The following is a 27,731-nucleotide window of genomic DNA, read 5'->3' on the forward strand; positions in this document are numbered from 1 at the left end:
ATGAAAAATCTCATGTATACATGTATAAATCTATATCATACACATTTACAGTTTTTAATTTTATAACCTTTCAATTTAAAATCATCCTTTCCCCAAAAACTATATTTCAGTATAAAACAGATAAGTATCTAACAAATCATTAGTATGTACATAGGTGGCTGTATAAAATTACCGACAACTCATATTCTATTCCAAAGCTGAAAACATGTCCTTTAAAAAGCATTTTAATATTTCTTCTCATCAGCAACAAAATATCAACAATGTTTAAATTAAAAGGGTCAAATCCAATTATATGTAACCATAAGCAGTCCTTTAAAGAAATATATTTGAAAAGTCATTATTCCATAAAATATTTACATTGTTGAAACTGCATAAAAGCAACACTGTCCTGATCTAGTTTAGTTGGAAGAATGAATAAGAACCACCCCATCCCAAATACTATTCATCCTTAATAATGGAGACTTTATCCTTGGATTTATTCAGCATCTTTATGTCATCCAACAGCTTTCTGGGTGTTAAAATATGGGTAGAACCTGGTAGGAAAAAAGGTAAATTTTCAGAGGCCAGCAGTTAAATCGATTTTCTTTGGCTAACTATATTGTCCTGTCTTTCAAATATACAAAGTTAGTATAACTTGGAGCATTTTAACAAAATTCCTATAGGACACCTTCCTGAAATCTGTCTATACTGCAGTATTTCAATCCTTCCTCTACATTGAACATGCTTAGTAAACCTTCAGAAATACTGCCCCCTCCTGGTGCTTTGTCTACCTTGTACTATATATTGATAAACTGGGGAGCAAAACTGGAGGTTATTCTACCCTCGTGACAAGAACAGTCACTGTTCAATCACAGAGAACCATTAGGCAGTGCTGAGGACTGAGGCTGGGGTCAGGAGAATTTGTATATCAGTGGCTTTGACTAAAATTCTTAAAACTAAATTCCATATACAGCCTTTGACAATGTCAGGTCCACATTCACAAAACTAAAAATATTTCTGTAGAAGTGTCTCCAAAATTATTTAACGATGAGAGCAAGAAAAATAAAGAACATAACGTTTTAAGGGATATATGTACTAATATTTAAAGAATGTAGTAATTTGAAGCTCATTCCCTCAAAAAACAAATATCCTAAAATATAAAAACCCAGGTTCTGCTCGACCGACCAGAAGTCAGTGCTGGGTCACCACAGCACTGGCTGCCACTGTTGAGGATGCAGCGACCCGGCACTGACTGCCGAGAGGGCTGCGGATCAGGCCCGGAGAGAGGCCCGGAGAGAGAAGCAGAGTCTGATCCGTAGCCTCCACGGCAGCTGTTGATAAGCCCTTGCCTCTCACTTTCTCTCCAGGCCTGGCCAGCAGCCGTGCCTCTCTTTCTCTCCGGGCGTCTGTGGGGTCTGCTGATCAGCCCTGCCTCTGTGATCAGGCCCAGTGACACTTACTGGCATAGAAACCAACCAATCAGAACCTAATCTGGGTAAACTGCAAAGGCAGAACCTAAGGTGGGAACTGAGCAGGGGTTTTAAGGGCAATAGCTGTTTGGTGTAAGGTGTAAGAAAGCGGTTCAATTTTTTAAAGACTAGTTTGGCATTATAGTGCATATGGCTGACTATCAGTCCAGATATAGGGATTATGTATTTTTGTCTGCCAAGAGCATCTCCTCCTGCTGAAAAAGGCTCCTCCCCCATTTAAGTAATCCTATCCTATATATCTATACTAATAAAAGGGTAATATGCTAATTAGACCGGGAGACCTTCCAGACAAAGCTATGGTGGTAGGGCCAAGGCAGAGACGGTTAGGGGCAATCAGGCCAGCAGGGGAGGGCAGTTGGGGGTGAGCAGGCTGGCGGGAAAAGGAGGGGAGGAGAGGAGAGTTGGGGCAGCTGGGGTTGATCAGGCCAGCAGGCAAAGTGGTTAGGGGTGACCAGGCAGGCAGGCAGAGACTGTTAGGGGTGATCAGGCAGGCAGGCAGGCAGATGAGCAGTTAGGAGCCAGTGGTCCCAGATTGCAAGTGGATGCAGGCTGGGCTGAGGGATCTCCCCCCCAATCCCCGTGCATAAATTTATGCACCGGGCCACTAATTTAAAAATAAAATTACCCAAAGGACAACCAGGAAAAATCTCTAGTACATCAGATGAAATACACTATGATTAAAACAAGCTGTCCAGCTTTCAACAATTTAGTTCTAAATGTAAAGTACAGGATAAAGTTTTACATATATATTTTTACATTTAGAGTTTGTTTAATGTAATAGAAAAGAGGCAAACAAGTCTTACCAATAATAACTCCACAGGATTTGTGTGCCTGAGAAACTTCGTAAGCACAACGCATTTCAGAGTACGTAATTCCTCCAATAACAAACACAATCAGTGTGGACCCATTTTTTCGGTCTTCCAAATAATTAGTTCTGGGTTTCTGGCGAGCACTAAAAAATAAAAAAATAAAAACAATACAAATGCTCCCAAAGTCTTACTGCTTACAGACTTTTCAAAAAGCCTAACTCAAGCAAATTCAGATTTGGCACCGGCGACATAATTTTAAGTTATGACTTAACTATGTATGAAAGAACTCAGCACCACGAATTGGCAGCACAGTCCCACTTCAAGATTAATTTTGATCTGCTAGTTCGGACAAATCACTAATAATCTAGCTCAGCATGGTTACCTATAAAATAGAGCTAAGTCCCTCTCTTATTTATTTCCCGTGAAGAAGTAATATACCTGAAGTCTCTGGCTTCTTGAGGTTAAAGAAATAGGGAAATAGTGGTAAAACAATAGGATTTTAACGATATGGTGGGGTGGGGGGTTCGCAGGAGCTGATGTGGTATTGGGACATCCCTTGCTAAAAGTCAGTCGAGTATGATGGTGGGAGGTACTGAAGACACCTTACTCTCATATTCACAGCAGCATTATTCACAATAGCCAAGACAGCAAACAGCCTAAATGTCTGTTGACAAGCAAGTGGATAAAAACCATGTGGTGTGAATGTATAACGGGATATTACTCAGCCTTAAAAAAAAGAAGGAATTCTGCCATTTGCAACTATATAAATGGACCTAGAGGGCATTAGTTTAAGTGAAATAAAGACAAATACTGTATGATCTCACTTGTATGTGGAATCTAAGATAGTCAAACTCACAGATGCAGAGAACAGAATGTTAGCTGCCAGGGCTGAGGGGAGTGGGAAATGAGGCGATGTTGGTCAAAGGGAACAACACAGTGCAAGATGACTAAGTTCTAGAGAACTAACGTACAGCAGGGTAACCAGAGTAATCAAAGCTGCATTGTATACTTGGAATTCGCTAAGAGGATAGATCTTAAGTTAAATCTCCTTACCACACACACACAAAAATATATAAAAGAACAATACTTATGTAAAGTGATGGGTACATTTGTAGTGATCTTTTTACAATATATACAAATCAAAACATCAAGTTGTTTTTAAATGCATCAAAGCATGTATACAAAGTTATTAAGTCAATTATATATACTTCAATAAAGCTGTAAAAAAAAGAATTATACCAGAGTTTCAACTCTGATTCTGCTTTCTAATTCAGTTATGACTTTCAGTAAGTTACTTAACTGCTCTCTAAACTTTAAGGGTTGTTTTCAGTTTAAATGAAGTAACATATAGAATACACGAAGTATGGAATTTGGTACCACAAAAACACTCAATAAATAATAGCTATTATTTCTACCATTTTCTCCCCCAGATTGCTTTAGATATGCATTGTCCAATACAGCAGCCACTTTGCCACATGAAGCTACGCAAATTTATTAAAACTAAATAAAATAGAAATTTCAGTTCCTTAGTCACACCAGTCACATACAGTGCTCAGCAGCTCCACGTGGCTGACAGTGCGGCTATAGGACACTTCCCTCACTGCAGAAAGTGCTACTGGAGAGCACTGTCTAGATCATGGGGACCACCATTTTTTGTTCCTGTACCCCACTAGTAAAAAGTATGAGCTTTTATTTGAAAAGTAAATAAATATCTCAAAATATTTTATGCATCTATTAAAATATATATTAGTTTATAAGTTATATGTGTGCTAGTATATATGAATAAAACTTAATTTCTCCCTTTTTAAGTTTGTAAAAGTAAGTACCCAACAGTCATCTTAGAATCCATGCTCTAGTTGACCTCTAAGCCCTGCAGTGGTGGAGCCCACAGTACACTTTTTCAAATGCTCTCCGTCTGTCCAGCCTCGGGATGATGGTTTCCATCTGCCACCTTAAGGAACAACGAGGTAGTAACAGGAAAAGGGAAAGAATTCGTGGCTAGTTTTGAAAGATGGAACAGAAACTAGATACACTCTTGGTTCCCACACAAAATATTTATAGGTTTTACCTTATAGCTCCTGAGCCATTCCACACTGCTGGGCACTGGGAACAATATGGCCATTCCTTTGAATCTAATCTATTATCAATGGCATCCTGTGGAGGAAAAGAGTTAACAAAATCAAGAAAATGTAAATTCTAAAATATTTTTATTTACTTGTCTGTTTTGCATAAAACTTGAAAATTTTTATTTATAATTAAGAATCTTAAGGATATATAAATAATAATAAAGTTAGACAAACAAAACATAGTAATAAATTATATCCAACTAGATACTAAAAGAAAGTAGAAATTGCAGTTTAAGTCAAAAGAAAATTGAAATAAATGAACTATGTACTAGTAATTTTGACTGAATAATCAATGTCATGATTTGACTGAGTTCATAAAACAATTTTTATTAATTTATTTTCCAGTTTCCTATAATTGAATATTTTCTAAGTAAGTGAACAATACTAAAGGCACAAACCATCTGTTGAATATAACAGCAAACCATAGTGAGGTTTACATTTTAATCACAAATACATTTCCAAGAATATTGGAGTCTAACACTTTCTAGCAGTGGTAATATATAAATATTATTTTGTTTTGGACTTTCGTTCAAATAAATTATTTGTATATCTGCTACATAAAGTTATTTAAAATAAGAGCAGTTTTTCCCATAAAGCATGTGTGTTGATTTTATTTATTTGGAGGCAACCAGTGGTGTGTGTTTGAGGTCTTCAAGAAAAGAATCAAGAGCTTCCTCTCCTCCCTTGACCCCAGATACAGGCTTCTTTGGTGAACCTCCCAGGACTGCAGACAATTCCTAACTATAGATACGCCCAGCCTGACAGGTAAACTATAAACAGTTAAGAATGCTCTACAGGAGGGCATTCAAGGTCTAAGTAAAATTTAATGAATTTTACCTCCAAAATATCTTTGATATAAGGTGTCCATCGAGAGAGTTGAAAAGTTTCTTCTGCAGACCGATCCTTTCTTGACGGTTTGCCTTGTGGAGACTAATATAATTGGGGGGGGGAGGGGGGGTAAAAATCAACAATTTATTTAGTGGTATCCTTTTATTAAGTTTTCTAACAAAGATATTTAATTTAAAGCAAATACTATGTTGTACTACTTAAAAGTAAGATTGGAAATGCCTATTATGAATAGTTGTGGACATATAATTTCACAGTATTTTTTGTGTTAAGGATAAAATTTATAATAGGACCAGAAAATACCTTTATTTGAAAGGGCTATAGGATTTAATGGGAAAAGAGATTCTAAATAGAGTTCTTTCAAAATTTGTTTTAAATTAATTATAAAGAGAAAGGCATCAATAGCAAATTACAAGAGAAGCTCTAAGAGATAAATTCACCAGGAAGATGTAATTGTCTAAATTACTCATATATGAAAAACAAAATGTTAATGTTTTATTTACCAAATCTTTGGAGTAAAATTTAGAAAACTATCCACGTGGATACCCATATAAGATGACATTTAATGTAAACAACTTCACATGCACACATGTAAGTACATACAGAATGTAAGATTTCTTACCGGGGGGACAATGGGGACACCAAGGTAACTCCAGTTACGAATCATGTCACTCTCATCTTCTATTTTTACATTCTGGATCAATCTATCCAAATTTTCTTCCGTTGTTCCTTAGGTAAGTAAAAATGTGAGTTATATAATTGCTACCACAATCATTTCTAGGTTTTAGGTAATATCTATTAATAATGCTTTCTAAATAAAGAGCAAAGATTTAACTTATACTGTATATCCTTCAGTCTTCCCCCAACTTCATATTTTTCCCTTTCCTTATCTTAACCAACTTCAGCTACCACCATTAATTACCTTAGTAAACCACTTATTATAATGAATTTTAGAGCTGAGTACTCTAATATATTTATGAAAATGAACAAAGTCTCCATTACCATTATTACTGAAGATATAGAGCAGGATTGCTCGTATTTTATCATAATTGTCATGGTTTTTGCCGAGCAGAACTGGCAGGAGCACTCGCATGGAATCCTTCACCTTCTGTCCTTCTGCATCAGTTCCCAGTGCCAGGTCCTTATTGAAAATGACAGTCAGTGGTCTATAACCCAAGTTCATTTCAGTTAAAAATCTTGCTAAATTTTTTAAAAAGATATTTTTATTGATTTCAGGGAGAGGAGAGGGAGAGATAGAAATATCGATGAGAGAGAACATCCATCGGCTGCCTCCTGCAGGACCCCCACTGGGGCCTAGCCTGCAACCCTGGCATGTGCTGAACCAGCTCTTCTTGGTGCATGGGTTGATGCCTAACCACCGAGCAATACCAGCTGGGCAAAATCTTGCTCTATTTTAATGCTATACTGATGACGTTTCACAGGAAAATGTGGGCATCACTTGCAAATTTCTGATTGCAGAAAGTGCAAAAAATCAAAAAATAATTCAGAGAAAAAGAAAACCATTACCATAAACCTGTGCAATGACCAGGGTGGCCCTGACCACATGCGGCTACTGAAGTGTGCCTGGCGGGAATTAAGATGTGCACTACAAAGGAGCCTCCTTAACAGATTCAATGTGCCTGTGCAGTGCTCTGCAGGATGCCATGTTCGATGCTGCAACCTGAGGAAGGCCTGCCAACAATGCCACCTGGAGCAATGCTCCAAACACTCAAATCATCCCATTCAATTGCAAGGGCATGATCACAGAGTAGGAGGGAGTTGCTTACTATTGATACCATATGTATCGATAGCTCCTTGTTAATTGGTGGGGCAGTATGGCCTAGGTGAGTCCCCTTCTAAGAGAGATTCTGTGATTCTGGACACACTGTCTTGAGCAAAGCTAGGTTTTATCTTAGGAAGCTCTCTCAGGAAATCTATTACGAACACAGGTATTTCTGACTGTACATACCTGTTCAGTTTTGCAGAGCTTTTCTATATTAGACTTGAATTTATTCATGCAATCTTCTGCTATGTTAAGATGGACAACTTGCTGAAAAACAAACAAAAAAATCAGTAATTTAAAGCAGTCATTTTCAATTGGTGTACCACAGAATGTTTAAAACATGCAATACCTGATTATTTAATCAGGAGCACTGACCTCTTTTCCCTTAGATTGTCAAACAAAAAAGTGATAAGAGCCTATACAACAATAGCCGTCTAGTGTGAATGAATCAAAATACCTTCCCCCCCCTGCCCCTCAGATTTGTACCATGAGATGAAAAAGTTGAAAATCACTGATTTAAAGCATTTTCACCTTTTCTTGTGTGTGCAATGTTAAACTTTTGAGACTGGCCTGAAGGGAAGTATGGGTTTGGATGGAAAGGAAGTACCATGTAAATACACCAAAGGGAAACAACTCAAAATGGGGGGGGAAATGAGAATTAACATGACCTACAGGGGACAATCCACAGACAGCAAGAAATAAAATATGAGAGGCCCTGCTAGTGTGGCTCAGTTGTTGAGCATCTCATGAACCAGGTCACAGTTCAATTCCTGGTCAGGGCACATGCCAGGGTGTGGGCTCCAGCCGCAGTAGAGGGTAAGCAGGAAGAAGCTATGGAATATGGATGATTATCATCACTGATGTTTCTAACACTCTCTCCCTTTCCCTTTATGAAATCAATGAAAACGTATTTGAAAAAATTAAATAAAATGAAAGGATTGGATTTGTGTTAGGTTTCTGAGTAATGAAAAATAAGGTGAAAAAAAAAGTCCAGTTCTTAAAAGTCCAGAAAAGTCTGAATTTATATTAGTTCTTAATTTGCGTGCAATATGATAAAAATATGTAAAAATTATTCCAATAATAACTTGTAAGAATAACTGGGGCAGCAGTTTATCTGCCCACATAGTTTAACTACTTTTAAATCTATTAATTTAAAGAACCAAGTAGAATAACAATCACAGTTGAACCAATTTTTAATTTTCTTATTAAGTTGATAAATGCTAAACATTCTCTGTATGGCTATTCAAGACAAAGATATAAAGAAGTCTAAGCTGGATATGGGTAAATCTAGATTATATACAGAGAGAATACTATTGGAAAGCTTAGTTACTTAGGATATTTCTCAGAACTAGAATAAGGTTTTACAGGAAAACTAACACTAAGTGTTCATGACACCCACTGCTACACCTGACTACCAAACTAGGTGGACTAATGATAAGGTATCTCACATACAGTACTGCTCACCTTAGTAATCTGTTTTCGGAAATGCGGCATCTTTTTCATTAGCTGGGCAAGAGCACTAAGTGATGGCTAGGAAAAAAAATCAAACATTTTAAAATTAAACTTATGATTCAGTTATTCTATGTAACAACTTCATCAATTTGAAAGTTAAATAAGATTCATTCTTACCTTTCCTTCTGTTGCTTTCTTTGTTGATGAAATTTCCTTCATAAGCTTGGGAATTTCCCTGTCAAATTGAGAGAATTCTTTAAATTTCTAAGGTGTAATTCTTTACAGAGACATTTTAAGATTACAAACTGTACTTTCATGTATTTAATCCCCAAAAATATGAAATAAAAATTAAAATAGGTTCACATACTCTAATACAACTGCAATATGCCGGTGTCGAATCCTGACCCAGAGGTCATCATCTTCTTCAAGGATTGCCTCCTTTTCTTTCCCGTCAGTTTTATATCTGCACGTAGACACAGTATAAAACTTTTAATTATCCTCCCCCCAAAAAAGTTGAAGAAATATTTTTACACACAAAAATTTTAACACACAGTTCAAGAACTGAAGAGTACATACCCAATATTTTTTTTGGGGAAAATGAAGACTAGTAAATACTACTCAAAACTAAGGCTTATTGCAATCCTTACATTAAAAATCAAAGTGCTGCCTGGCTGGTGGTTGTGAGTCAACCTGTAAACCAGGAGGTCAGGATTCGATTCCCAGTCAGGGCACATGCCCAGGCTGTGGGCTCAGTCCCTGGTAGGGGCATGCAGAAGGCAGCTGATCAATGATTCTCTCTCATCATTGATGTTTCTCTTTCTCTCTCTCTCTCTCTCTCTCTCTCTCTCTCTCTCTCTCTCTCTTCCCCTTTCCTCTTCTCTCTCTCAAATCAATGAAAATACATTTTTAAAAAGCCAAGGAGTTAATCCTACTAAGACATTTTTACTGTCAAAAGTTAGAGTTAGCTGTCATTATTATAGACTTTTAGGTTAGCAAAATGGTATTCTATAAAACAAAAATTCAATGTTCTACAATCAACTTTAAGAACAGGACTGTGGTGCTGGCTGGTGTGACTCATGGCTAGAGCATTGGCCTGCAGACTGAAGGGTCCTGGGTTCAATTCCGGACAAGGGCACATGCCCAGATTGTAGGCTCAATCCCCAGTTGGGGGTGTGCAGGAGGCAGCCAATCTATGATTCTCTCTCATCATTGATGTTTTTCTCTCTCTCTTTTTCTCTGAAATAAATAAAAAATGTATATATAAAAAAAAGACTATGTGCCATGGTTGGCTCAGTGTGGCTCCACTGGCTGGACGTCATCTGTGCCGGTTTGCTTCCCTCGCCAGGGCACATGCCCAGGTTATGGGCTCAAATTCCTGGTAGGAGGTGTGTGTGAGGCAGCGATTGTTATTTCCCTTTCTCAACAATATTTCTCTCTCTCTCCCTCCATTCCTCTTTCTCAAAATCAATAAAAAATACTTAAAAGAACAAGACTGAATATATTAATAATTTTTATTCTAATTGCTTAAACACGATTTTGATGTTCTGATAACCATTAGCACAACTATCAATCATCCACTAAATGAAGAACAGAAATGTTTGCGTTGTTTCAGAGTTGGTACAAAATTCACAAACAGCCGAGACCGGTTTGGCTCAATGGATAGAGCGTCAGCTTGGGGACTGAAGGGTCCCAGGTTCGATTCCGGTCAGGGGCATGTACCTTGGTTGTGGGCATATCCCCAGTAAGGGGTGTGCAGGAGGCAACTGATTGATGACTCTCTCTCATCGGTGTTTCTAACTCTCTATCTCTCTCCCTTCCTCTCTGTAAAAAATCAATAAAATATATTTTTAAAAAAATTCACAAACATATATCATTTGTTTGTATATTCTTCTTCCTTAACCCTATAAAATCATCTCCTTTTAAGAATGAGAAAGGACCTGAAACCTATCTAATTTTACTAACCATGTCACCCCAATAAATTCAACTTAAAAAATGAAGAATGGGATAAGAAATGAGAGAAAAACAATGCAGTAAAAAAATTGTGATTGCTTTAATAAGTTCTACTGAAGCAAGCAGCAATTCAAGGGGTTCATGAAATTACTTAAAATGGGCTTCCTGACTGCTTCCCCAAATGTTCTCCCTTCTTTTTATACAGATAGCCCCCTTCCCGGGGAGCTGGGGAGGTTCCATCATCCGGGGACTGTCAATGACCCGAGCCAAGATTAGGAAGAACAGCACTGAGCTCTCCCAGCCCTGGACTGTGGACAATAAATATTAATTTCTGCTATATGAATACAATCATTTCCACCGCCCCAAATATTACAGGTCCCGCCTATAAAGGCATCTACCTATGCGGTCTTAATTACAGAGGCTCCAAGGTAGAATGCATGTGCTTAATTATAAGGCTGCACCTGGGGATAACAGCCCTTTTGTCATCAAAATGCCACTTGTAGTTACAGAATATCGTTAACCTTTGATTTGTAAACAAAAATTAAGGTACTTAGCATTTCCTGCTTTGTATTCTATTTCCATTAAAAATACTGAAATATCACAAACCACAGGGAGTTCATGCCTCCATCTAGTCTTACCCCTGGACTTCTTTGATTCATAAAAAAGGAATTATTGATTTTTAAAAAAAATAAATAAATCTCTCTTACTCTTAAAAAGATTAAACCTTGCTTTGCTTGCTAGCAAACCTAGGAAGATAAGTATTTTAAATACTTGGTTAAAATTAATATAATTTATGAAAAGTACCCATTACTTGATCTCTTTGTGCTACACACTGCTAATGTCTGAAATGTATGTCTAAAGTCTGAAACCAAATTCTTTAGTGTTCATCAGTTTAATTCTTTTGTAAATTTATTAGGCAATGCAGGTTTAGAGACCTAAAGGATGAGAGGTAATAATAATCCCTTTTGAAAATTCTAAATAAACTGCTTGATGCTACCTTTAAATTAGAAAAATAGCTATGATGATTTCTGTATGTCATCTAATAATACAAATAACACAGAGAAAGCCAGAGTTTGATCAATATGCAAATAAAAATGTAAGAAAGAAAAATACAAAATCAGTTTAATAATATTTGGTTTAAGAAAAAATACTAGGTATAATTATCATAAGTGTTTAGATAGTTTTAATCTATTAAAATTACTAAATTAAACCTAAAATTTCAAAAAACTAATTTTCACTTTTTTCTACTGTGCTCAAGCAAATACATCAAAAAAGTTTCAAAGCCATCAGATTACCCATTAACTTACAAAGTTAAGACACTAAATGTATTCTGATTATAGCAGCAAGAGGAGAAAGGCCCTAAATAAAAAAGGTTACAGAGACTTTAGATTTGTAGTGCCTACAAGAATCATTAATTGCTCATATCTTATCCTGTTTGTTTATGCCCTTCTGATGCCCTTGGAGTTATACTTGCTTGTATGTATCATTCTCAATCGGCAGTAGATCATACGCCATTGCCTGAAACGTCAGTTCATGCAGGACAGTGGACACAGGATCAAAGCCACGGTCAATTATTATGAGCTGGGAGTGAGTTTTACCCTGGAATAACAAGATAAAATTATCTTAAAAAAAATTTCCATTTCTTTGTGTGAACACATTTTTATACTACCTTAGAAAACAAAAGCAGATTTTTCCTAAGTTCTGTCATTTGAAAGAAAGAGTAGTTTTCAGGAAGGAAGAATGGAAAAGATGAGTTTTATTTATGTATTTTTGCGGATTTTGCCTTTTTTCACTGAAATCATGAAGGAACAAAGGATATTTACTAATATATTGATTGTGTATCTCTTCCCTCATTCAATAGACATTTCCTGATTACTGATTACTATGTGTACTGAGCCATTATCTTCATAACTACAACCAACAACAGCTTTTGCTAGGCCTCCAAAGCAAAAAATAGTAACTTTTAAATTTCTAAACTAATAGTATATCTAAGCTATAAACTCTCCATTCTAGCCAAGGTGTTTGTGAATTTTGCCTTTTTCTCTAGGCCTTTGCCCAAAATATCCTGTTATCCAAGCAGTACAATTCCTCTTCTATCACTTATACTCATTCTTCAAGCCCAAGGGCCTTACTCTTCCAGATGCCTTCCAGGACCCCGGTTAAAATGAGAGTGAGTCCCAGCCTATGTTCCCATTACACTCTCTGTATCCTTCTCATTCCACTTATCACAAACCATTGTAATTGATGGTTTCCTTCACCATCTCCTCTTCTCAACAATCTAGTTATTCCTTTCATTCCTTAGCTACTGTAATATGGTTTCCCAGCCCAGTGGCACCACCTCTGTCAGGCTCTTCATTTTCCAACCCACGCCTAACTGCTGGGATTCCCCGGGTTTGGACCTCTGATTACTTTATACTCTCTTCATAACATAGTAACAGCTGCCAATCATTAAACTACCATATGTGCCAAACACGTGATAACTCACCTAATCTTCATACCAACCAAGCAAGGCATACGTTATATTATCCATTTCACAGATAAAAAGGCAACTCAGAATAAATAATCTGGTCCAAGGTCACAGAGCTAGTAATAACAGGAGTAACTGTATTTATTAACTGTTTATTCTAAGAACTTTACATATATTAACTCAGTTAACCCTACTTTATAAAATAGGTATTATCTAATTATTCCCAATTTGTAGATAATAAAACTTAGGCATAGAAAAGCTACATAATGTCCCCAAATTGACATATCTATTAATTAAATGGCAGACCAGGATTTGAACACAGTACCTACAATACCCTTATCTTCTTTCCACTACCATCTACAGAATATTAATGACTCTCAAATCAATATTGGGGATCTATGTTAATGGCTCCCAAATCAATATTGAAAAATAAACAATAGCTTCATTGGTTTATAAAGAAATAAGTCAGACTTTATGCATAATCACTATCTGCCTTATATACATTACCTTTATTAAGCTCTTTTCATCAGTCTTGTAGTAGTTTTCAAGTTTTTTTTCAACAAGTTGGGCAAGTTTACTGGCATTATCTAGAGGTTTACTAGAAATGGAAAAAATGTTCACTTATCTTTCTTTTAAGACACTTTACATATCATAAAATTGAATTTTAAAATGCAATTAATTTAATAAATTTTATAAAATGGAAAACTTCAGATAATAATATGTCAAATATAATGTTATACCAATTTTGTCTGGATTTTATAAATATAAACCTTACTGTATGTACATAAGATTTTTTAATATAAAGAAAATTTTATAAATGCAAGTACAGTTCCCTTTATACCCCTTCCAATTCCTGGCCTTCTCTCCTACCTCTACTTCCCACCTCCCCACTCCCAAGGAAACCACTGTTATGAATTCGATGTGTGTTCTTCCTGCCAATACTGCTATTTATTTATATGTACATGTGCGTGTGTTTTGTTTTGGATTTATGCAATACAAGGGGAGCAGACCTGACAATAAGCATCTCTTCCTTTCTTTCTTTTCTTCTTTCCTTCTTTCTTTCTTTTTTTAAATATGTTTTTATTGATTTGTTTTGGAGAGACAGGAAGGGAGAGGGAAAGATACATTGATCAACTGCTTCCTGCACACTCCCTACTGGGGATCAAGCCTGCAACTCGGGCATGTGCCCTGACTGGGAATCGAACTGATAACCTTTTGGAGCATGGGATGAGGCTCAATTCATTGAGCCACACCAGCTGGGTTATGAATGTTTTATCAGTGTATGTTTTTACTGTTATATATATATGAGACCTATTTACGTTGTCACATACATCAAATTTATTCAAATTTAGTTCTCTCTATATATATGTCTATCAAATAATTATAATGGATGCTATATATTCATTCCCATTTCCCTAAAGATGGGTATTTAAATCATTCTCAATTCCATCCTATCCTATTGCAAACAACACTGAAATAAATATCTTTGTACATATAGCACCATGTACATGTTTCTCTAGATATATTACATCTAAAAGTATAATTACTGGCCCTAGCTGGTGTGGCTCAGTTGGTTAGAATGTTGTCCCATGCAAGGTCACAGATTTGATTCCCCGTCAGGGCACATATGGGAGGACAGTGATAGATTTTTCTTTCTCACATCAACGTTTCTCTCTCCTCTCCCTCCCTTCCTCTGAATCAATGAAAAACATATCCTTGGGTGAGAATTAAAAAAATTAATAAAAAATATATAAAAAGATGAATGTCAGACTGTAGCTCCTATATAACAAAGACATTTCCTCTAAGCATTCCTTTAACTCACGGCGGGGGGGGGGGGGGGGGGGGAAGCCTGTAAATCACACCAAATTTAAGCACTGAAATTCAGTAACAGAGGCTATTCGTCACTCTGAAATTTAAACCTCACACTTTAAATCTATAATTACAGCCCTAGCCGGCTTGGCTCAGTGGATAGAGTGTCAGCCTGCGGACTGAAGGGTCCTGGGTTCGATTCTGGCCAAGGGCACATGGCTGGGTTTCAGGGGTATGCAGAAGGCAGCCGATTGATGATTCTCTCTCATCGTTGATGTTTCTGTCTCTCTCTCCCTCTCCCTTCCTCTCCGAAATCAATAAATAAATATTTTTTTTTAAATAAATAAATTTGTAATTACAGCATAATCTTACAAGGAAAATTCTGCAAACTAATCTACCTAGCACAGACATTACTTACCTCTATCCTGGAGAGAAAATAGAAAACATAACATGAACAGACACTATTAAGTGCCTTACCTTTTATACCTTACTCCGGGATTTTCATCAAGGCTAGCACATACGGTAACTATCTGCTCAGCCATTGCTTCCATTACAGCATCTTTTTCGTGTGCATTACTAGGATCTGGACTGTAACAGTAATAGAATGCATCTGGTACATCAAGAGTGTATACCTAAATGAGGCCAAAAAAAAAAAAAGTTACACTGTCAATGTGGAGACTTCATTTATAAAAATATATATAAAAATGCGACTATTATTTGGGCCATTAAAAAAAATACTTGCACTAAACATGCTGTTTTCTGAAACTGTGTCTTTACTATAATCAAATCTCATTTTCTCTGTCATTTGGATTTCACCCTTTCTTTTCTGACTTTCCTTTCCTGCTTAGTCTACCTCTTTCCTTCAGATCTTACTTCATAAACAGATAGCTTTTCACTAACTGTGCAACAGCTGAAGGACTCTGAGGTAGTCAAATAAAAATCTAATAACTGGTCCACCAAATGTGGCTCAGTGGTTTAATGTCAACCCATGCACAAAGAGGTCTCCGAGTTCGATTCCGGTAAGGGGTGTATAGGAGGCAACCTATCAATGATGCATTGATGTTTTTATCTCTCTCCCTTCTCTCTCTAAAGTCAATTTTTAAAAAGATCTAACACTTAGCACAAAGAAATACAACAAAGCCAAAATTGGTCTATATATTTGGCATACATTAATAATCTAGAACAGTTGACTAATGAGTTTGCCGACCACTACCTTAGGGAAAAACACTTAAAAAATGTTTTAATAATGTACTTATGTCTTCAACCTGCAGTGGTCGGCAAACTCATTAGTCAACAGAGCGGCAAACCGCTGTTCTAGAGAATAATCTAGAAATTTTCCATAGTTGATATATATTTTTCTTACATTCTTCATGTCCTTAAAATAGAGATATACTTCCTGATAAGCCACAACAATGTGTCATTGGTCTTATCATATATACTCTGACCTCACAGACATATTTATTCATCTAACAAAAGTATTTACTTATGTGCAAAGAATAGGGTTAGAGATTTACTATTATTGCATTTGAAGGATATGAAAGAAGCAGCTCTCTAACTAGGGTTGAGAGTTCATCAGTAGACTAATTTTTATTTTATTTTTTTAAAAACAACTGTGATCCCTCCTGGCCTAAGATAATGAATTGAGCGTAAAAGTAGGTCTATAATAACCATTGTAGGTAAACTGATGAATTATCAACCAACTTCCTTGCATTTTCTTTCACAAACAGGCATTCGTTCCTCTGCACTTAAGCCATCACAACCAGCAACAGCCTGAACATGGACTGAGATTCAGCTGTAGCTAAACCTTGTGTCTGTGCTGCTCAGCCATCTAATAAAGGTTGTACTCAAAATCGTTTGATCTTGCTGAAACCAGTTTAGCTCAGGAGATAGGGCATCGGCCTGCGGACTGAAGGGTCCCAGGTTCGATTCCTTTCAGGGGCATGTACCTTGGTTGTGAGCACATCCCCAGTGGGGGGGGGTGCAAGAGGCAGCTGATCGATGTCTCTCTCTCATCAATGTTTCTAGCTCTCTGTCCCTCTCTCTTCCTCTCTGTGAAAAATCAATAAAATATACTTTTTAAAAAAAATCGTTTGATCTTATAATCTGTGCTATAAAACTTGACATACACAGGACCTAGTGGCAGATGTGAAATTTAAGCTCCACTTTCATTATTAATGTTATATTCTAATAAAGCACTTATGTTCTTCCCTTCATCATATAAAATGTTTATTTGTGGACTACTCAAAATTCACCTAATATCTAATAAGTAAAACATTACAAATATAGAAGTAAAATAGACCTTATTAATAAGCTCATAAAACAAAATTTTAAAATCTATTATGAACAAAAATTTAAAAAATTAAAAAAACAAAGTACCCGAGATTCATGTGGAATGAAGGAAATATTTATTTCTTTACATCTTCTTATGGACTTGGAACAAGAAGACTTAATTTTGTTAAAGAGACTATCAGGGCAAACTAGAAGGAAAAAAAGAAAAAACATCAAAGCATATAATTCCAGGTAAATTTTTACTCTTTTGGATAAATCATTCAACACCTAGGAATATTTATTTTACATATAAATTATTGACTTTTACAATGTAATTTGTCATAAGAACAGAAATAATACATAAAAATATTATTCTTCACTTTATAGAGCATCTGTATTCTAGTCAAGAGGCCATTCCAGAAATTCTGTTTTCCCCATTTATGTCCACTATAACCTAAAATATATTTCCTTAGATAGCTGCTAACACAGCAAACTAAAACTGTCAGGAAGAAAAATAAAATCTTACTTCATGACAACAAAATTTTCTAGGATTTTTCAAACTTCTTAGGAATTTGCACTACTTTTCTAAGTTGGCCACTAGGTGTAACCATACCTGTTAATTCTTTTTTAATTACAAGAACTTCTCTGATGTCAGGAAATTCTAAACAAGTAAGTTCTGGACCTTAGAGCTCATTTTTTTTTTCCTTCCCCTTTTTAACCTACCTATTTACAGTTCCATTAAATCTAGGTTAGAATATCAGCCATTGGCTCCTAACATGGAGTGGCTTTTAAATGGAGTTGTTTAGCCTCAAGATTCCTTAAGTTGAAAGAGGCTTCACATTCATTAAAATTTACCAATTTCATAGACATGAATTTCTCTATAATAAGGCGACCTAAGTGACAAATACTTATGGGATAACATTTTTTTAAAAAAATGCATACTAATAGTAAGCATGACATAAATGATAATTAACAGGAATAATAATATACTACTTAAAATAATAGCAGAGACCAAGATCTAACTTAGATCAATGACATTTTTATTTTGCAATGTAATTATGTAATATAATAACATAAAACAGAATTATATGTATCTCTGGACTTCTCTGATTCTTTCATTTAGGTGCTTCCTATCTGAACATATGGCCTGGTAAGATAAATTTGACTGATTTTCTCCTTTAATACTTGCCTAACAGGGGCAATTTCTCCAGTGCCCTCCCAAAGGATCTTATTTCTTATTATATAATCAAATCCCCAATTGAAACTTCAATTTAAAAAAGAATTCTTCTTGTCATCAGCACATAATTTGAGGGATGGCCTCTCCACCAGCCCCCACCTCTGTATACCAGCAAAAATGATTGTCTTTTGAAACTAGTTTGAGATGATTTATTTTAATTTTCTATCACTTTATCATGAATTAGGATATATATGATCATATATTTCTTATTCTTTGTAACCTAATTAGAATAAGTAGAAAGTCACTAGTATCAGCATATACAAGGATTTTAAATAATAAAGCAATGACTTTTACAAAGCTACTTACAGTCAGTGAAGTATATGTACGCCGCTTTATATTTACTCTCCGACTTACTTGGAAAGTCACGTAAAAGACAGTCTACAGACTTAAAAAAATTAAATGTCAATATATATTTTATTAAATACTAATTTAAGTATACTAGCTTTTGAGATAACTGAGATTATTTTGTTTCAATGATAAAATAAAACCTTAACTGTGTAGAAGTTTAATTTATAAACTTATTTTATAAGATGTTATGCTGTTTAGCCAGTGGCAGCTAGAAACGTACTAAGATGGAGGAGATCTAGGAATGATTGATCACGAGGCTGGGAAGCTGCAGCAACACAGAAGACAAGACCACTGAAAACAATAGATGAAGGAACGGGAAGTCAGCGAACGAACTTGAAGTATTATCCACACAGATACTGAAACCTCTGAGATTACACTGGAGAAGTGCTGAGAGAGTGATAGTGAGCTAGGAGTTAAAACTCTCAAGAGATTAGTATGAAAACGAAGAAGAGGGTAGATAACTGCAAGAAGGAGGAATGGGAGTTAATACAGTGTGGTGGAATCTGACTTAACACTGCTAGTTTTAAAGACACAGTGGTCTGAAAGTAAAAAACAACCAAGATTTAATGCTCTCTCCTTCCTCTGTCCCCTTTCCTCCTCTGGAACTCCTAGAACCATATTTCTGATAGATCTCATGGATCTATCCTCCAAGTCTCTTTCCCCCATTATTTCAGGACTTTGTTTTATTTTTGCTTTGAGATAGTCATTCTGATCTTCTAGGCTATTTATTCAAATTTCAATAGTAATTATTCTTTTCTTCAATTAACTATTTAACTGAGAAATCCTAAAAATATCTATAATAAAAAAGCTTCAGAAAGTTTTTTATGTGCTAACTAGAATCTCCTTCTGTGTTCTGTTTCTCTGTTCAGATTGTCAGCCTTCTCTCTAAGCAGCTACATTTCTCTAGATGCACATTTTCTCTATTATTGAACTTCCTCTCTCTAGCAGCTTCACCACTTACTAGTAGATGGGTGGTTGCTGAATTACAAACCAAAGAAATTTCTTTAACATAAAAAAAAAATTACACCCACACATACATATATCATGTATGTAGAGAACTAAGATAAATTGATTAATCCAAGACTATTTCTTTAAAGTACATTTCCATAATGAACAACATAAACTGATGAACAAAAACAGATCCAGAGAAAGAGAAGCACCAATCAGACTGTCAAACCTTAGAGGGAAGGTAGGGGAGAGTGGGGCTAAGGGGGAGAGATCAACAAAGGACTTGTGTGCATGCATATAAGCCTAACCAGTGGCCATGGACAACAGGGGGGTGGGGGCATATGTAGGGAGGGGTTTGGGATGGGAATGGGGGGATGAGGACAATTATGTGATACCAAAGTCAATAAAAAAAACAACAACACCGAAAGAAAGAAAGAAAGAAAGAAAGAAAGAAAGAAAGAAAGAAAGAAAGAAAGGAAGGAAGAAAGAACATTTCCATCCTCTTAACAATTATGGCTGAATAGGATCTGTGTAAGTAACAAGTAATTCAAAGAACTCTAATAATTTATACAATTAAATTCTGCTTTCATATTTCATGAGGGAGATAGAAATTTTTTTACTTCAATATTCTTAGTGAGAAGAGTGCAAATAAAACAATCTTTTAACAGAAAAGCTTTCCTAAGCGAACCAGTTTATGTCATTATTTTTCTAATAAAGGGTATTTTATTACCTTGACTTTTCTATGAGAAAATCATATCAACAGTGAAAATATTGAAGAACATACTTTTTAAAGATACAAAATACTCACCTTTGATGTTGGAGAGATAAAATAAAGAGCTTTCATTTGTCTGACAGGTTCCCGAGTCTTATAAATATTCTCCACAACTAACAAAAAAGAAAGTTATTTTATATAACCAAATATTTATACATTCAAAACATTTTTAAAGTAAACTTTATTATACTTCTTACTTATAATAATAGAGAAACAGATTTACATATCTTAGGTTTAAACTTTTCTTTGTCTTCATTTGATAAAGTAGAGAAGTCTTAAAAATGTGTTTTCCTAAGGTTAAACTCTGGGCTAAGTGTTTATCATGGAAATAAAAAGATAAAGCAGCTATTTCATAGTTAGGTCTATCAGCATAAGCAATCAACAGGCCATGAAGAAACCAAGAAAATGCATTAAATATTAAATTATGTATTTATTTTTTAAAACAATCTATTATAATAATAGCGAGCATGATACCGATACCAGGCTAAGCACTTCACATGAATTATCTGTTGAATCTCATAATAACCTTATAAGTATTTTACAAATGAAGAAACTGAAGTAATTTGTCCAAGTGACATAGACAGAAAGGTGGACAGAATTCCCACGCAGGTCTGTCCAACTCCAGAGCCCAAGTTTTTAACTGCAGTTCTATAATATCCTTTAAATAATTCCCTAATTAACTCTTATTCTTTTAAAACCATACATTAATATTACAAAGTATAAAAATAAAAACCCACCATAAACCTAGAGGACTCTGGAGGACACTGAGAACAGCCCAGAGGAATGTACTCCATGATTACAGTCCTATGACATGCTCTGCAACAAAAGCTTTCTGAGGCCAAATAAGTTTAGAAACTGAACACTGTACCTGTACCTGTACCCGGGGGCATATAAAAACTCCAAAAAGTCCTAAAGAAACCTGTTTAGCTTTGTTTAATGCTACTTCCCAAACTTACTTGGCCACAGAATCCTTTCATTGAAAAGTATCTATAATAATAAAAACGTCGCTGGGACCGGTTTGGCTCAGTGGATAGAGTGTCGGCCTGCGGAATGAAAGGTCCCAGGTTCGATTCCGGTCAAGGGCATGTACCTTGGTTGCGGGCGCATCCCCAGTAGGGGGTGTGCAAAAGGCAGCTGATTGATGTTTTTCTCTCATCAATGTTTCTAACTCTTTATCCCTCTTCCTTCCTCTCTATAAAAAATCAATAAGATATATTTAAAAAAAAATAATAATAATAATAAAAGCGTAATAAGAAAATCGACCGAACAACGGAATGACCACGCTATGACACGCATTGCCGCCAGGTGGGTGCAGTGTAGTTGGTTGGGGGGAGGCCCAGGCCACTGACCAGCGAGGTGATCAATCAAGGGGGGGGGGGGTGGGCTGGCAGTGGACAAGGCCAGAGCCCAGGCCAAAGCCGGGTGGGCTGGGGGCAGGGCCAACTGCTGGCAGCTGAGGGAAGCTTGGGTGCATAGCCAGAGGGAGGCCAGTACAAGCAGCGTGGGGAAAGAAGGCCTACCCTTGCATGAATTTCATGCATCGGGCCTCTCGTCTATCAATACTGAACAAATAGTAAGAAACAGAAATAGTCAACAAAAATTCAGTAAAACCTCCTTATAGTGCAAAATGGTTCTGAAGTTTCATAGTACTTTCACAATTATTACCAAATGGTTCTCACTCTAGTTGCACATGGGAATATCCTCTGGGAACTTAAAAAACTTAAGTTAGAGCTTTTCCCACTGAAGGCAATAAAGATTGCAAACTGAATATGTAAATGACAATAAAAGATTATTTTATATATAAATATCAATAAGTAAATTTTATTGCCCTGGCCAGTGCGGCTCAGTTAGTTGGATCACTGCCTCATACACCAAAAGGTGACCGGTTCGATCCCAAGTTGGACTACCTGAAGGAGGCAACCGATCAATGTTTCTCTCCCACAATGATGTTTGCTTGTTTGGATGTTGTTTTTCTTTTTCATTCTCTCTCCCTTCCTCTCTCTAAAATCAATAAATATAATCTTGGGGTGAGAATTTAAAAGAAAATTTTGAGAACTAACTCAATAGGGAACTGACTTAGTCTTGGTTAGAAGCACTTAAATATATATCTCAACTGAGAAGGGAAAAAAAACCTGACTTACATAGTTTATTTTAAAGATTCATAAAAAAAAAAAAAAATGACCAGTGTAATTATTAAAGCTACAGTTATTAAAAACAAAACCATAACCCCCTTAGAAACACAATTACTAACTAAAATTTATCAATACTTCAAGCTTTCCCAATCACAATAAAAATGTTTTCATGATGAGTATTGGTAACACTTACCAGTTATACCCTCTGCTAGAAGATCTGTCATTTTGCAACACGATGCCAAAAGCTTCGTGGTAAATTCATCTAAAAGCATTATCTTAAATTGAATAGAAATAAAAAAATAGCATAAACATTTGATTGCTAAAAATTCACACAAAAATAACTTAATCCATTAAACATATTCAAACTTATAATCCTTTTACAACATAAAATTAAAATATGAGGACAGTAGGCAAAATGATCTCAATTCATCTTCTAACAAGCATGATCCAGAGACTGTTTCTTTGTATATGCATGTAGTTTTATATACAAGTGAGCAAATGGAAATATTTCCACTCTGAAGCAGAGAACGTTCAATTTAAATGTATGCTATGTTTAATAAGTTTTCTTAAAATTATAAAATGCCACTTGAAGAATAATAATTGTTCCAGGCACTGTTCTAAGCATTTTACATAGATAAATTTATTTTAATATTAACATCTACTCTATGAGGTACTACCATCCCCATTTTATAGACAAGGAAACAGGGGCATGGAGAGATCAAATAATTTTCCCAGGAAGCCACAGCTATTAAGTGAAACTAAGATTTGAACAAAGTGGTATGGTTCCAGACTCGATAGCTGATAAAGTACAATAAGGACAATATATTGAAGGTCAATCTAAGGGCCATAATATATGCAAATTCTACCTTCCATTCGTCTTCTTTCTTGCAGTCATCAAACACTGTTGCTTTTATTTCTGAAAAAAAAAAATTATATAGGAATCTTAACCAACAGTTAGAAATACAATAATAAGATAACTATTCAAAATGTCCAAGATGGCTGGGAAAATATTCAATATAAAATTCTGCTAAGCTACATAAAACGCATAGATACTTGTTAAACTCTATGTAAAAATCCAGTTTATCTTTAATACCTAACCTATATAGTAACATTGAAACTACATTTTTAAACTTCTGAGAATAAGAGAATAATAAAAAAGGCTAACATATTAAGTACATAAACACCTGGAAAATATTTCCGAAAGTGTTATCTAATTTGTTTTTTCCTATTTACTTAAATCCCAAATAAACAAGGTAAAACAAAAAAACCCATAGGAAAATCCCTAACTAGCCCATTGCTAAATTACATCTGACAATCAAAACTGGGTAAGTGGCCTAGCCAGTTCGACTCCAGTCCCAGGGCACATACTGGGTTGCAGGTCAGGGCTCATGCATGAGGCAACCAACCTACAGTATGTGTTTCTCTCACATTGATCATGTCTCTCCCCTTCCTTTATACTCCCTCTAAGAATCAAATGGAAAAATATCCTCAGGTCAGGATTAATAAAAAAAAGTTTTTTAAAAAACTGGCTAAGTTTTTTCTTCCTAATTTACTACTAATTACAGTTTTCAAGAACATGTATCACTTTATGATATAAATGAGTATTCAGTCTTGATCTATAATAATAAAAGCATAACATGCTAATTAGACCAAACAAAGCAGGGCTACAGCCGCAGGATGGAGGCTGCGAAGGCCTACTCTTGCACGAATTTCATGCATCGGGCTTCTAGTTATTAATTTGTTCCTTGAAATGGTTTTCAAAACTAATATAGGGTTTGAAAGCTATGTCTATAATAGCTGTCAGGTTTTTTAAATAGCTTTGTTGAGATAATTTGCATACCATATTATAGTTGACTTTTGAACAACTCAGGGAGTTAGAGGCACCACCTCTATGGAATCAAAAATCTCTCTATATCCAAAACTGGTTTGGCTCAGTGGATAGAGCGTCGGCCTGCGGACTCAAAGGTCCCGGGTTCGATTCCGGTCAAAGGCATGTACCTTGGTTTCGGGCACATCCCCTGTGGGGGATGTGCAGGAGGCAGCTGATCAATGTTTCTCTCTCACTGATGTTTCTAGCTCTCTATCCCTCTCCCTTTCTCTCTGTAAAAAATCAATAAAATAAAAATAAAAAGCTTAAAAAAAAAAAATCCCTCTATAGCCCCGGTTGGTGTGGCCCAGTGCCAAGAACAGGTTGTGTGTATCGGGTTCAATCCCAGTTGCGACGCCTATGGAAGTTAATCAACTGATGTTTCTCTTTCACATCAATATCCCCCCCCCCCACCTTTTATTACCTAATGATATTCCATTGTGTGAACATATCACATGTTATTTTTTGATGGACATTGGGTTGTTTTGACTTTTGACTATTTTTGTATAGGGCAGCTATGAATCAGATATTAAAATTTATTAAGTTTTAATATATGTTAAGAGTGCCTGGCACAGAGTAATTGTTCAAAACATTGTTCCCTTCTCCCTACTTGGTGGGTAAACTGAAGGGTAGCTTTCTGTACTATCTTCAAACTAGCAAAACCTTTTCCCAGTCAAATGTACGACTGCCTACCTCTAAGGAGATTCCTTCATCATTTCTTTCGGACCCTCTTACTACGGGATCTCATAGGCATCCCCTTCTCTCCTTCTCTCTCTCCTCCCTAAATGGTGAATGAGCATCATCTTGAATTTCCAGTTATGTCCCTATTTACGCCAAGACTCTAAGAACTGCCCTGGCCAGTCTGCATCACTTGGCTGAGTGTCCTCCTGTGCACTGAAAGGTCGCCAAAGGTCGCCGGTTCAACCGTCAGGTCAGGGCACATGCCCAGGTTGCAGGTTCAATCCCTGGGTTGGGTACAGGAAACAATGTTTCTCTCTCTATCTAAAATCAATAAAAACACATTTTTTAAAAAATGATCCTAAGGATCCTAGCCGGTTCGGCTCAGTGGACAGAGCATTGGCCTTTGGACGAAAGGGTCCCAGGTTCAACTTCCTGTCAGGGCACATGCCTGGGTTGCGGACTCGATTCCCAGTGGTGTGGGGCGTGCAGGAGGCAGCCGATCAATGCTGTCTCTCATCATTGATGTTTCCATCTCTCTCTACCTCTTCCTTCCTCTCTGAAATCAATAAAAATATATTTTTTAAAAAAATCCTAAGGGATCTTTTAACTATTTTAAACTATTATCTCTCTTTCTCCCATTCAGTCTCCTGTCTTATCTTACACTCCATCCGGACACCCTGGTGCCACCTCATGCTAACAGCTCAAGATGGAACCTCTGTTGCCTCTCAATGCTCCCTCTCTTGCCCTTCATGCTATCAAGACTGGAATTACTCTCATTAACTTTTTCTTTATTTTCTTTCTGATAAATGTTGATGCTAAGGACCATTCCATAGCTTAGAAATTACTTATACAGCACAATTCATCACCCTGTTTCTCATAGACATATTTAACTGCCCTTGCAACTTTTTTTTTTTAATATATTTTATTGATTTTGTACAGAGAGGAAGGGAGAGAGATAGAGAGTTAGAAACATCGATGAGAGAGAGTCATCGATCAGCTGCCTCTTGCACACCCCCTACTGGGGATGTGTCCGCAACCAATGTACATGCCCTTGACCGGAATCGAACCCGGGACCTTTCGGTCCCCAAGCTGACGCTCTATCCATTGAGCCAAACCGGTTTCGGCTGCCCTTGCAACTTTAAGACATTACCATATCTTCAAAGCCAGCCTCACACATACTGAGAAACAAAATGCAACCTTATCATTATCCAATTTCCCAAAAGATGGTTTCATAGCTCTTTTTTTCCTTTCTCTTCGTACACTTGTTTTTCGTACCTGGTGTGTGAAGCACAAAGGCCAGTGACTGATTTGGAATTTCAGTTTCACACAAGGAATTCTGTGCAACTCCCAGAATTTTAACTCAGTCATAGGCGGTCTTTGCTAAACGAGCCGGGCGTCAGAAATCCTCGTTAGATAGATGCTGCTCCCTTCCCACTGCTGGACCCTCACTCTGCTCCCAGCCATGCCGGGCAAGGACGGTTTCCCACCTGACAGCCTACTGGGGGCCCACTTTTAGAAAAGTCCTCCTGGATGGCGACCCAGAAAGTGGTCCAGTCGCTCTAGCTGGTGTGGCTCAGTGGATAGAGCATCTTCCTATGGACTGAAGGGTCTCAGGTTCGATTCCAGCCAAGGGCACATGCCTGGGTTGCGGGCTCGGTCCCCAGTAGGGGGCGTGCAGGAGGCAGCCGGTCCATGATTCTCTCTCACCATTGATGTTTGTTTCTGTTTCTGTTTCTCCCTCTCCCTTCCTCTCTGAAATCCATAAAGATATACATTTAAAAAGAAAAAAAAGGAAGAAAGTGGTCCAGCCCTAAGAGCCGGGAGCGGCCCCGAGCCCGTCATCCCAATGGCCCCGCCACTGCGGACAAGTGGGCGCCTCCGGGGAGAGGGAGGAGGCTGTGTCCTGACCGCGCGTTTGTTTGTTTGTTTGTAAAGGACACTGCACACCGCGGCTGCAGACTCCGAGGGCGGCCGGGGAGGGAGGGGAAGGGCGGGACGGGAAACAGGGCTCCGACTGTCCGTCCGCCGGCGACATCGCCGCCTGGAGCGGCCCCGGGAGGCGGGGCGCGGTCGGGGCCGGCGCAGGGGCCGGGCGCCCTCCCCGCGGGGCCGAGGGGGTGCCGGGCGCCCGCAGGAAGGCCGCCTCCGCTGCCCGCCCCCGCCCCTCCCGGCGCGGCCCGGCGGCGGAGCGGGGCCGGGAAGGAGGAAGAGGTCCTGACAGGGACGCGCGTCCCGAAGCAACAAGTGCCCGCGGCCGCTCCCCCGGAGGAAGCCGGCCCGGGGGCGGGAAGGCCGGGCCGCCTCCCTCAGCGCCGGCCCCTCCGCACTCACTCTGCCACACGACGCTCTTCAGCCCCCGCTCCGGCTCCGGCGGCGCCATCTTCCCGTCGCTGCGGAGGAGCGGCCGCCGCCTCCCGCTGGCTCGCCACCGACTCCAGCCGGGCTCCGGGGCGCTCCCGTGGCCCCGCCCCCGCCGGCCGCGCCCGCCGTGACGTCACGTCGTCCGCACGGGAGCCACGCCCTCACCCCGGACGGAGCCTGCGCGATGCGGGTGGAAGCCGGCAACCGCGCGCCCCCTAGCGGGAGGCGGGGTCACGTCACCCTCGGGTGACGTCAGAAGCAAAACAAAAAACGTGCGGACAGGTTGTCAGCTGGTAGCACCTGAGAGATTTTGGAATCCCTGGGTGCTAGACAAGAAGAAGGGAATTCTTCTCTTTGCGAAGCGATTCATACTAGACTTCGCTCAGTAGCCACTTCAACAACCGAA

At 37.8% G+C, this 27,731-nt stretch overlaps 1 protein-coding gene across 1 annotated transcript; it reads right to left on the reverse strand.

The window, feature by feature from the left end:
* Window positions 1-308: 308 nt before the first annotated feature.
* On the reverse strand, window positions 309-27,447 carry STXBP3 (syntaxin binding protein 3). Its single transcript, XM_084866067.1, has 19 exons — window positions 27,296-27,447; window positions 23,283-23,332; window positions 22,610-22,691; window positions 20,321-20,397; window positions 18,523-18,601; window positions 17,088-17,188; window positions 15,189-15,343; window positions 13,410-13,500; window positions 11,910-12,034; window positions 8,853-8,948; window positions 8,663-8,720; window positions 8,498-8,563; window positions 7,220-7,300; window positions 6,253-6,391; window positions 5,873-5,979; window positions 5,242-5,334; window positions 4,347-4,432; window positions 2,273-2,421; window positions 309-533 (listed from the first exon to the last, which is right to left on the reverse strand). The coding sequence occupies exons 1-19, from the start codon at window positions 27,342-27,344 to the stop codon at window positions 439-441; spliced, it is 1,779 nt and encodes a 592-aa protein (XP_084722193.1). The 5' UTR covers window positions 27,345-27,447; the 3' UTR covers window positions 309-438.
* Between the last annotated feature and the right edge of the window lie 284 nt (window positions 27,448-27,731).

Source organism: Pipistrellus hanaki, assembly GCF_964339955.1.
Source record: "Pipistrellus hanaki genome assembly, chromosome: 18".
Lineage (NCBI taxonomy): Eukaryota > Metazoa > Chordata > Mammalia > Chiroptera > Vespertilionidae > Pipistrellus > Pipistrellus hanaki.